This window comes from Meles meles, chromosome 6 (assembly GCF_922984935.1).
Source record: "Meles meles chromosome 6, mMelMel3.1 paternal haplotype, whole genome shotgun sequence".
In the NCBI taxonomy this organism is placed as follows: Eukaryota; Metazoa; Chordata; class Mammalia; order Carnivora; family Mustelidae; genus Meles; species Meles meles.
Genome location: NC_060071.1, coordinates 12,010,528 through 12,022,790, shown reverse-complemented (window position 1 = coordinate 12,022,790; position 12,263 = coordinate 12,010,528). Strand labels below are relative to the sequence as shown.

The 12,263-nt window shown below is 61.1% G+C and overlaps 1 protein-coding gene across 1 annotated transcript in view; it reads left to right on the top strand.

Moving 5' to 3' along the window:
* RGMA (repulsive guidance molecule BMP co-receptor a) overlaps positions 1-11,835 on the top strand; it is a 44,615-nt gene extending 32,780 nt beyond the window's left edge. Inside the window, exons 3-4 of the mRNA XM_046010147.1 lie at positions 1,434-1,948; positions 9,399-11,835. Coding sequence (XP_045866103.1) covers positions 1,434-1,948; positions 9,399-10,121 — 1,238 coding nt within the window. The 3' untranslated portion in view covers positions 10,122-11,835. The remainder of the gene's footprint in view (positions 1-1,433; positions 1,949-9,398) is intronic.
* Positions 11,836-12,263: the final 428 nt, after the last annotated feature.

Genomic DNA, 12,263 nt, shown 5'->3' with positions numbered 1-12,263 from the left:
ATAACTTCTCAAGAAGAAAAAATGTCCGTCCAGACTCCACTAGAAACAACCTCGTTTGCCAGCAGGGGTGACAAATACGAGTGAAGCTGGGAGAGGAGCATGAATTTTCGGACAAGTGCAGGCTCCCCCGTGCCCAGGTGTGTGACCTGGGCGGGTCAGCTTCGGCTCCACGCAGGTGCCTGCGGAGGGAACAGATCTCTAAGAGGCCATCCAGGTGTCCCGGCCCAGGGCAGCTGCTCAGATGTTCCTTAGCCTGCCCTTACCTATTACTGCCCCTGGCTTTATGGGCAACTTGATTTTGGAGGTAAAAAGGCAGCACCAGAGAAGCAAACTGACTTTTCCAAGGGTTCACGAGCCGGGCTGGGAACAATCGCCCCATCTTCCTGTCGATCACTCTCGCGCTGGGCTGCAACCCAGCTGGTCTGCCGGTCCCTTTGCTCTTGGAGCCTGTGGAGAGCCTTCCTTCCTGCTCCCCGTCTGCATGCCTGGCTGCCGAAGTTACTAGACACTGTGCAAAAGAATCTGGGAGGCCAGGAAAGGTCAGGCTCCACGTGTCCAGGTACAAGATTCAGGTGTGTTCAAGGCACAGTTTTCAGGCACAGTCATTTGTAGCTAATTGTCAGGTCTCAAAGATTGTGGGTGACTTAAAAAAAAAAAAATACCAATTAAGGCAGTGGCTCTCAGTTGCTTCCCAGCATGCTCTCCTGAGCAGGACAGAGGAGGGAGGGAGGGAGAGATGGCGACCAAGAGGGAAACTGCTGTGCTTGGCAGACAAGGAGACCGGACCCAGGCATCCTGTGACCAAAGCTCCTTGGGGAATCATACTAGCCAGCGGTCACTGACCTGCTCTAGTCAGTGCTGCTCTTGGTCCTTTACCACTCTGACCAACCCCACAAGACATATACTACTATGCCTTATTTTCTAGGTAAATCTAATGAGGCCCAGAGAAGTCTAGGGATTTGGACAAGGTCACACAGCAGAGCCCAGAACACATAGTGGGGCTTAATTCGCAGCCACATTTCTGTTGAGGTTGGCAAAATGCTTGGGGGTACCTGTGACGGTGTCAGCAGACGTCAGAGGCCTAAGGGTGAATTGTCAGCTCCCACAGCCGGACTGCCCAGAAACCCTGACGGCCCTGCTTTACCGTCTGGGAACTGTGGGAGGAGCCTGCATAGCCCTTGCGGCAGGTGGCTCCTGCGCGCCCGGCCCCTTGGGGTCGCCCCAGGCAGAAGGAAGGTAGGAAGGCAGGTTCGGCACCGCACGCCCACCTGCAGGCACGATTTACCATCCGGGCACGAAGGTGCCGCGGGGGGTGGCGCCGTCCGGGAGGAGATGTCCTTGGGCCACGTGCCAGCGGCGCTGGTCCACGGGGGTGAGGAGACCGGAGCCCACCTGCTGGCCTTGACAGCGTGTCCCTTCCTTTCCCCCCACAGCCACGTCCCCGTGCAAGATCCTCAAGTGCAACTCCGAGTTCTGGAGCGCCACAGCCGGCAGCCACTCCCCGGCCTCGGACGACGTCCCCGAGTTCTGCGCGGCGCTGCGCACCTACGCCCTGTGCACGCGGCGCACGGCCCGCACCTGCCGGGGAGACCTGGCCTACCACTCGGCCGTCCATGGCATAGAGGACCTCATGAGCCAGTACAACTGCTCCAAGGATGGCCCCACGTCGCAGCCGCGCCTGCGCACCCTCCCGCCGCCGGGCGACAGCCAGGAGCGCTCCGACAGCCCCGAGGTCTGCCACTACGAGAAGAGCTTCCACAAGCACTCGGCGGCCCCCAACTACACGCACTGCGGCCTCTTCGGGGACCCACACCTCAGGACTTTCACAGACCGCTTCCAGACCTGCAAGGTGCAGGGCGCCTGGCCGCTCATCGACAATAATTACCTGAACGTGCAGGTCACCAACACACCTGTGCTGCCCGGCTCGGCGGCCACCGCCACCAGCAAGGTAAGGGCCTGCTGTCCCCAGCACCCAGACCCAGACACCGCCTGCAACCCTCCCCTTCCTTGTTCTTATTTCCAGTAAATGGGCTGGTTCCTTACAAAGGAATGTTCTAGATGGTCTTTGTCATGAGACAGACCCGCCAGGAACCACCTCTTCACGTTGTGGGGAGTGTGAGCGTTCTCAGACTGCTGGATGCTGCCCACAGAACCCAGCGGTCACTTTTTTTTTCTTTTTTCATTGGGCAGCGCGCAGAAAGGCCGGCCTAACCAGACACCGCTAGGAAAGGCGGGTTGCCAATGCGTTGCGCCTGGGAAGGATACACTCCTCAGGAAGCTTAGTTCTGGTTGTGTGCGTGCCCGTGTGTGTGCTCGGGCACCCGGGCCAGTGCCAGGTCCGGGTGTAAGGGTGATTTCTTACTAGGGTTCTTGTCCGCAAATTTTAGAAACACTCGCCAGAGCACTCGGTTTCAAGCTTTGGGAATATTCTTTTCTTGCCCCCAGATTGGGCTTTGTTAGAACTCAGGTATTAAATCCCAATTAGACAGAATCCTCTTTACAGGTGTGTCTCCATCATTGCCCTGGGGAGGGGGGGGCAACTCCTTCCCCCCCAGGACACAGGAACCCAGGGCCCCCGGAGGTGAGGGTGATCCCGCCCACGGGTTCTCATGTGACTGAGTGTTTACAAACTGAACAGATTTTAGAAGGTGGTGATTCTGGGCCCCTCTCCCGGCTGTATGGCACCAGATCTCTGGGTGGGGCCGTGCGTGCGTGCGTGCGTGTGCGCGCACACGCATCCGTGTTTTTAAAGCCCGCAGTGATTCTGGCCCACGGAGGGGGTCAGGGACCAGGGCTCTAGGATGCTGATGGGTTCAGCAGGGTTGCAGGATACTGCCCTGCCCTTTCTTTGCCCCGCGCCTCCCCGGAGAGGCTGCAGACCCAAGGCTGAGCTGCCGTGGTGTCTGGGAACACCGGGAGATGGAACAAGTGAGAAGAGAGAAGCAGCTTCCCGAGCATGCCAGGGGCCACCCAGGCAGCTTTTCCCTCCTCCCTCGGGCCAGCCCTGCCTTCCTGGAGTAGCTCCCTTGGACACATCCCCAAAGTGGGATGTACCTCCCTGCCCCAAGTGCACTGGGCTGGGAACGCTGAGCTAGCATTTGACCGAGGCCAGGTGGCTCTGCCGAGGGGCGTGCTATCATTTGCCATGAGAGGCAGTCCTCATCCGGAGCCCCAGAGGCCGCGGAGAGCTGGTCATCTTCTGACCCCAGAAGGCCTCTGTCTCTGGGTGGCAGGTCTCAGGTCCTGCTCACGGGGCCACAGCCAGAGGCAGCCACAGATGTGGCCCATGGCCCAGGCACTTGGACACTCCCATCTTCTCCCTCCCCTACCTGCTTCCAGGAAGGGCTCCTTTGACCCCCTAACCAGACCTCAGACCTCAGCCATCACAGGGCGCAGCCTCATGGCTAGGAGGCTGGTGGGCTCTGAGCGTGCAGGGAATGGGGACCTGTGGGTCGCCGAGGGGCCTGGCCCTCCAGAGCCCCTGGGGGGTTCCGGACTGGCAGCGGCTCTGTTTTCCTAGGAAAAGCACGTTGCAAGGCGGCACGTTGGGCAGCACCCGGCCGGTCCACAAAGGGCGTTTCTGTTCCTTCCTGCCCCACAGGAGGACAGCGAGGTGACCTGCAGCCAGGAAAATTCCCGCCATCTCCCTCTGCCCTGGTGGCCGCCACATGCCTCCAGAGGGTCTGTCTCTGGGCCCAGCTGCAGGATAAGAAACAAGTGGTTCTTTGCCCCACAAACACCCCAGCAGGCCCTTGGCACCGGGCCGTGAAGCCTAGCAGACGGCAGAATTACGGCCAACAGTCTCTCCACCCTGGCCGCCCCCTCAGCCCTCTGCAGGGGGGTTGCATCAGGGACCCAGCCTCCTTCCCTGGGGCCCCTCCGTCTACCCACCTCCCTCCTTCCCCAGAGCCAACGTAAATGAACGCCAGGAGCCTGAGGCTGCAGCTTCTAAATCCAGCAGCAAAAAGACTGTGGGAGGGGCCCCTGCCTCCCTGTCCACTCCCCCCTGGGCCGGGGCACACAGGGGAATCTGAGGGTATGAGAGCGACGTGGACCTCAGAAGCCCGCCCCTCCTAACCCAGGCTGGTGTGAGCTCCAGATGTGATGACAGAGCCCAGTGCGGATCTGGGAGGGACGGTGGTTTGTGACTGCGAGGCTGGGCTGCAGCCCCCACTGACTGGAGGGAGAGGGGGACGGCGACAGTGGGAACAAAAGCCTTTAGGCCACATCCCTTCGGGTCCCGCAGGCCGGGATGACGTGCCCGGGCTTAGAACCCCTGCGTACCACCCTTAGCTCTTCCCTGGCATACCCCGGGAGCCCAGCTGTGCTGTCCCCAAACCACTTGGATTCATGATCTAGTGACTCGACTGTCCAGTCTGCACCAGACGCCCGGATAGGGCAGCAGTGCTCAGTCAGGGATGGGAGCTCCCTCCTCCGATGCCGGCATGAGGGCTCCAGAGAGTATGGGGATCCCCCACAGAGCTTGACAGACCCTGCCGCTTTCTGCTGTGACCTCGGCCCCCTCAGTCTTCCCAGCAGGTGCAGAGCCCCGTGACCTTCTGTTCCCTCCTCACCGCCCAGGAGGCAGCATGAGGCTTGTCACCGCCCAGAGACCCAGCCTGGACAGGGTCCGTATGTGTGGCCAAGTCAGTGGCAGGCCCCCAGGCAGACCGGGTTTCCTGGTCTGAGACACCAGCAGCTGCTTTCCGAGGTGCCCTCGGCCAGCCAGCACCTGTTCCCATAGGCCTCCGCGCTCAGGTGCCCTGGTTTTGTTCGTTCTTTGGTTCTGCAGACATTTACGAATCATCTCCTCGGAGCCAGCCTCCATGCCCCATGCTTCCTACCTCCTGGCCGCTCCCGGGCTGATTGTGGGGGACCAAAGCAGACCGAGGGGTGCTTGTGGCGGGGGGCAGGACGCTCTGCCCTGAGCCCTGGGGAGGGCCTCCTTCAAGTCCTTTGCAGAGCTTGGCTCGGGAGGACAGGAGCGGGAGGCTGGAGACCAGTAGGGGATAGGAGGACAGCAGAGCCTGGCAGAGCGTGGGAGGGCCGCCCGGAGCCGAGGGGCTGTTATCTCGGAGAGGTATTTGTGCCTCCCCCCAAGAGCCCTCTGCCAGCCTCTTCTGCCCACTTGAACCTACATGCCCTCTGCCCTCCCCTCTCCCCGAGGGCCCTTGGCTCATTTCCCAGGATCCTGGCATTATCCAGCCCGGCCCGGCCCTCCGTTCTCATAGGTGATCAAGATGTCGTGTTTTCCAGCCCAAACTAATGTTTTAGCCAGCTTCCCGCCGCCCTGAGCTCAGCCCCCATCTCCACCGCCCTCCCTCCAGCTGCGCCTGGAGCAGCCCAGGGTAGAGATGAGAAAACGGAGGCACTGGGAGGAGAGGAACTCCCGCCCCTGCCTTCCCCTGCCCCCTCGCCCATGCTGGATCTGCCTTGAACGTACCATCTGTCCCACCACCTAACTCAGCCCCCCCCGAATCCGGCACTCGATCCGGCACCCCCCCGGAGTGTGAGCTCCTTGACGACAAGGCTCTTGGACTCCTCGGCCCCTGTGTGTGGATCATCCCTAGCGCTAGGCTTGGTGTGGTGGAGGGGGCCTTGGGCACCCCCTGGGAAGTGGGGGGAGCGGCAAAGGCCGGAGTGGTAGCCGCACCCGTGGCCAAGCTGGCAGCGAGCCGCCTGGCTTTCGACAGGCCCCTTCATGCTGTTACTTGTGGTTGAGTCCCTGGCACTGGTACCAAGAAGAGTCTAGCAGGCTGTCAGCCGTCCAGGAGCCTGTCTCCACGAGAGAGGACGGTTAGAGGGAAACCAGCCTTTCCTGTTCCAGGAGACTGATGGCACTTGGAAACCAGCAGCACCTCCCCCCCCACCGCCGCCCTGCTCCCCAGCACACCGGGCAGGGACACCAGAGCCCCTGGTCGCTCGCCCCCTCCCCAGTGACAGGACCACCCACTGCCCAGACCACCCTGGCTGTACCTCCCGGCCCCCCACAGGCAGCCTCCATCCACGTTGGGGCGGGCGCCGTGGGACATGGGGCGGAAGGGAGGTGGAGCTATGAAGTGGCCATTTTCGTCCGCCAGGGATGGTGGGGTAGCGGCAGGCTCCTGGGCTCCGACAAGGAGGGCTCCAAGCAGGGGCCGCGGCCACCTGTGACATCCCACAGCAAACCGGGGTGCCCTGTTTCCCCGGGACCGGGCAGTGGCCTTGCAGGGGCGGATAGGGAAATCGAGTCTGGTGCCCGAGGGGCTGTGCCCACCCCAGACCTGGACTCTGGCAGGTCCCGCAGCCTCCAGCTTCCGAGCCCCTCCTCATGTCCCGTGCAGACAGTGGAATGTGCCCCCACCCGTCTGACCATCCACTGGGCCCCAACAGGCACAGCACCAGGGACCCCAAGACTTCAGGGACCCATGAGAAAACTTTCATTTGTTTTCACATCAGAAGGAAAAATCAGCGTCATCTAACCTTGACTGTATTCATCTGGACAGCAGGGCAGTCACAAAATGTAATTTTAGTATTTTTTTTTAAAGATTTTATTTACTTATTTGACAGAGATCACAAGTAGGCAGAGAGGCAGGCAGAGAGAGAGGAGGAAGCAGGCTCCCCGCTGAGCAGAGAGCCCGATGAGGGACTCGATCCCAGGACCCTGGGACCATGACCTGAGCCGAAGGCAGAGGTTTAGCCCACGGAGCCACCCAGGCACCACAGTAATTTCGGTATTTTTGATGGAGAAGGAGACCCACAAAGGCCCAAGGGTCTGAAGTCCCCAACGTTCCCGACTGTGGCCTGGCTCTCGTCCTCAGCTTTCTGAGTATCAGCGTGGGAAGGGGGAGTTTCTCTCTGAGGCTCCAGGCCCCTCATGCACTCCCGGCCGCTTCACCCCTACGCTTCACCAGTGTGAGCAGTGACCGGACAGCCCGGACAGCTCCAGCCAGGCCCTCGTGACCCTGTGGGACGGCCCAGCCTAGAACTGCAGCTCTGCTCCCGAGGCCCCAGGCTGAGACTGCTCCCTGCCTCCTTCCCCCTCAGCATCCTGTCTGTGCCCCTGGTCACCCCCTCAGCCCCCGAATTGCAGCCACACTGCCTGGCCTGTAGCCTGGACCCAGATTGCACCCTGGGTCCCTGCCTTTCCGAACCCTGGGCCTGAGCTGGGGTCCTTCACGTCTCTCCTGCCTCCCCTTGCCTGTAGGACCTGCTCGTGGCTTCTAGCACACCCAGACCCTTGCACTTGTCATAACCCCACTGTTTGGCCAGAAACTCCCTTAGGGCTTCGTGCAGCTGGCCCTCTACTCCCAGGGCTGTCCTAGGTGTCCCCCTCCCTCTGCCACATCGCCCAGGGTGCCCAGGCACAAAACTCAGCCACAGCCAGGACATCAGGGCCCCCTCAGCCTGCAGACCGTCTGAGGAGGTATGGGACCGAAAGGCCTGGGTGCCCTCTTGCTCCGTGACCCGGCCTCCCTCCCTGGCCATGGGCTGGAGTTCAGGTCCCAGCTGCCCTTGATTCAGGGGGCAGTGGCCTTAAAGCCACTGGGGCAAGAAGCTGGCACCTAGGAACAGGAATGAAGGAGCAGTGGTCATCTCTCTCCGGGGTCTGATTCCTGTCTCCAGCCCATGCAATCATTCTAGTTAGAATTAGGGGGAAAGTGCAGCCTGGCCCTTCCCCCAGGATGAAAGGGGAAATGCTCGCTCCCCAGGCTGTGTGTCTCCAGCCTTCTCCCAGGCCTCCTACCCTGGGGGCTTGTGGCCAGAAAGAGCCCAGGGGTTGGAAACCAAGCAACTGAACTCTGCTCTACCTCTTGCTGGTGGATGTGCAACCTTGGGCAAGTCCCTTGACCTCTCTGAGGCTGACTTTTCTCTGCTCTAAATGGGAGGTCATGTCGTCCTCCCCGGCAGCGCCCCACAGGACTAGGAGAAGCAGCACCTGCGCCTGCGTCTGTGGTCGTCAGGAAGAACTGCCCCACCAGCTGCTTCTCCTGCAGCAGCTCAGCCCAGCTCCGCAACCCCGGCTGCAGGCACCAGCAGACACGGGCCTCCCTGCTCCTGCCCTGGCCAGGGCTGCATGCTCAGCCTCGAGCCCCCCATCTTCCTTTCCCTGACTATTGCCCTCCTCCTCTCTTTCTTGCCCCAGCTCCCGTCTGAGCCCTGGCTGGGTGACCCCTCAGGGCAGCCCTGCCCCCATGGCCTCTGCCGGCCTCTGCCTGCCCGATCTTTCCCTGAGCATGATTCTGTCCCCTTCCACCTGCCGTGATGTTCAGCCAGTGGCTCACAGCCCTTTTGAAGGCATTTGGCAGGAGGTCCGCTGGCAGCTTGAGAGGTCGTGTGAGATGGTCGTGGACCGTATTAGTTTCCTGTTGCTGCTGTAACAAATACCACAAACTCAGGGTTTCCCACAAGCAGAAATGTATTCTCTTGTAGCGCTGGAGACGAGAAGTCTGGAATACGTCTTTAAGGGCTAACGTAACAGTATTAGGAGGGTCAGTTCTTCCAGAGGTCCCAGGAGAAATCTGTTTGGTGTCTCTTCCAGCTCTGGTGGTTGCCAACATCTCTGGCCTGTGGTCACCCCCCTCCAGTCTCTGCCTCTCTGGAAAGAGCCATCCCCCTCTTCGATGGTTCCATCTCCCTCTGCCTCCATGTTAAGAGGACGCCTGTGACTCTATTTAGGGCTTACCCCAGCCAATCCAGGATAAATTCTCCATCTTGGTGCCCTTAACCCAATCACATCTTCAAACTCTCTTTTGCATAGACAGTAACATTTACTGGTTCCAGGAATTAGGGCTTGATATCTTAGGGGCCATTACTCAGCGTACTACAATAGATAATGAAGTTTTATTTTTAATTAGCTGTGCTTTTCTTTTTATGGTGCACCTCTATATATAGTAAATGAGCTGGTTTTCTATTTAGGGTAGTGATCTAAAGTTCCCATTCTAAGTCAGGTTTTGTTTTTTTTTTTAAATAAAACAAGTTTGTTTGTTTGTTTTTCACTAAGTTTTTAATTTCAATATGGTTCACATACAATATATGATTCCATACATGACTCAGGGCTCACCAGGGTAAGTGTGTCTTCATCCCCTTCCCCTGTTCCCCCCTCCCCCCACGCACCTCCCCTCCAGGAGCCATCAGTCTGTCCCTTATCGTTAAGATTCTGTCTCTTGGTTTGTCTCTCTCTCCTTTTTTCCCCTTTGTCCTAGAGTAAAACAAGGTGTTTTAAAGAAGAATTATTAAGTGCGTAATAACGCAGGTGGTACTAAGGTGACCCAAATAGGGAAGGGAGGGCTTGGGGCTTGGAGGGGGCCTGCTCCTGTCTGCAGCATCGCCAGCGTGGGCTGGGCCTGCCTCCCCCCACTGTCTCGGCACCGCTGACCACCTGTCTCCCTATCCTTCCCTCCCCTCCCCCCCACCAGCTCACCATCATCTTCAAGAACTTCCAGGAGTGTGTGGACCAGAAGGTGTACCAGGCAGAGATGGACGAGCTCCCCGCCGCCTTTGCCGACGGCTCCAAGAACGGCGGGGACAAGCACGGGGCCAACAGCCTGAAGATCACGGAGAAGGTATCGGGCCAGCACGTGGAGATTCAGGCCAAGTACATCGGCACCACCATCGTGGTGCGCCAGGTGGGCCGCTACCTGACTTTCGCGGTCCGCATGCCCGAGGAGGTGGTCAACGCCGTGGAGGACAGGGACAGCCAGGGCCTCTACCTCTGCCTGCGGGGCTGCCCCCTCAACCAGCAGATCGACTTCCAGGCCTTCGGCGCCAACGCCGAGGGCCCCGGCCCCCGCAGGCCGGAGGCCGCCAGCCCGGCCCCCGCGGCGCCGGACACCTTCCCGTACGAGACGGCCGTGGCCAAGTGCAAGGAGAAGCTGCCCGTGGAGGACCTCTACTACCAGGCCTGCGTCTTCGACCTGCTCACCACGGGCGACGTGAACTTCACGCTGGCCGCCTACTACGCCCTGGAGGACGTCAAGATGCTGCACTCCAACAAGGACAGGCTGCACCTGTACCAGAGGACTCGGGAGCCGCCGGGCCGGGCGGCCGCTGCGGGGCTGCCTCCCGCGCCCCGGCCCCTCCTGGGCGGCCTGCTGCTCCTCACCCTGCTCCCCGCCTTCCTGGAGGCTGTGGCTGCGTAGGGCAGAGGGGGGGGGCCCGCTGCCTGTCCCTGAGCCGGGAGGCGGCTACAAGAGGTCTGGGGCTGTTGTGAGCGGGTGGGGGAGGGTCGGGAGGGGGAGACCCCCCAGGGTCTGCAGGGGTCAGGAGCGGAGGCAGCCGCTGGCCGGCGGGCTGGGGACAGTTACCTCAGAGCTCCCCTGGGCTGTCTGCCGGCAAGGGCTGGCGCAGGAGGGCGGCCTCCCCCCACAGCCCGCACCCTCCATCAGGGGCCCTGAGAGGTCCTGGTGACTGGTGCTGTGATGTTTGTGACGGTTGAGCTGTGTGAGAGAGGGAGCCGCTCCCCTCCGCCCTCCCCGCAGTGTGAATGTGCAAAACAGAGCCCCTCAGGCCGAAGCCCCCCACCCTGGCCCTGCCAGAGACACTGGGATTGATCAGAGTTGAACTCCCCCCCCACCCCTGCAATGCACTGAAACAGGCCCAGCTGACTGCTGCCCGCGCCCGCCACACGCACACACACTCACACGAGCACACTCGCACACACTAAGCTGAGCACCTGAGGCATCGGCGAGGCTGGACCCCCCCCCCCATCAGGCAGGGTCTCCTTTCCCCTTGGGCCTTAGGATGACTGGGGAGGGGGCTGCTCGGCGTCTTTAGCAAACCGTCATCCTTGACCCCAAGGTTGTGCCCGCCTGGTGTCTTCCGGCCCGTGGCCTGCCTGTGAGCCGAGGGGAGACGCTGGGGAGACTCCGGCCAGTTAGCAGGCCCCTGCCCCAGAGCCCGCAGCTGGAGCGGCAGGTGCTGTCTCCCTAGGTCTGTGCGACGCCACTCACGGGCTCCAGCGCTCTGTTCTGGCTCCTTCCCTCCCCGCCCCCCCAGGCCCCCCTGTGCTTAGGAGGTCACATCCTCATGTCTAAATGTCTGAATAGAAGTACCCCTTGGTTTCTGTCCCCTTCTCCCCAGCAGATGGCAAGAGTCCCTGGGCAGGAGGAGCTTGGGCCACCGGGCGGGGGCAGGAGGCACACACGGACAGGGCCAGCTGGCCTGCCCTGATCCTCTTCGTCCTCCTCCCCTGTCCCCCCAGAACCCCACCCGCCACCGCCCCCCCACGTCTGCAGGCCGGGGAGAGGAGCAGGGTCCACAAGCTTCTCAGCCCCGAGCATCCCGGGCTGGTCTCGTTCCTCCAGTCCCCTCCCTTAAGCCCGTGGCCACACAGCCAGGAGAGGCCTGCCGCCACCTGCTGTGAGCCCAGCTGCCCATCCGAGGAGCCCCGAGCCAGTCCCGCCCCTGCTGCTGTTCCAGAGAACCCAGGGACCCACGCCGGGCTAGGCTCCACTCCCAGAAAGGGGCAGGAGGGCGGTTGCCACAGCCCCGCACTGGCCTGGCCCTTCGGTCTCGGGGCAGCCCTTCTGCTGTCCCCCAGGGACCTCTCATACACTGGCCCAGGAGGCTCCCCGCCTCCCCTCCAAGAGGTCCCCTCTCGCTGCCCAACGCCAGGGCAGGCAGGTGGGAGGCCCGGCCCCGGCCGCCCTGCTGGTTTTTAGATGGTCCCTATGTTGGAAGTAAAAAGTGAAGCACTTTATTTTGGTTGTGTTTGATCGCGTTCTGCTAGGAAGTGGGGACCCTCACTGCGTCCTTGTGTCTGCGACCTGTGTAGAGTGTCACCGCGTGTATATATTGTAAATTATTTATTAACGGCTAACTGCAAGTAAAGTTCGGGTTTTTTTTGTTTTGTTATTTTCTTTTGGACCGCGTGTTGGAATTCGCTTTCTGAACAGGCCGGCTCCGCTGGAGGGGTGGGGGGGAGGCCCACGTGTGCGCGCACGTGAAGGGGAGCGGCAGGTGTTTGTGGAGGGCGAAGCCGTTTAACACAAGCTCCCTACTTCTCTTCAAATTACTTTGTCTCCTTCTGGGGCTTGAGGGCTCCAAGTGTCCTTGCCCCCAGGAGGCTGAAACAGTTTCGGGGACAGATGATGGCCACGTGGTGCGACAGGAAGAAGGTGGGGGGCACGAGGTTGGGTGGGCTGGCTTCAGACTCAGGATGGGGCGGGGCCGTGTCAGCAGCCCCAGTCAATGTAGGAGCCCTAGAGCTGGGACTGTGGCTGCCGCCCTCCCCTGCGCACACAGCCCAGGGCCAGAGCGATGGCTCGGCAGAGGGGACAGAG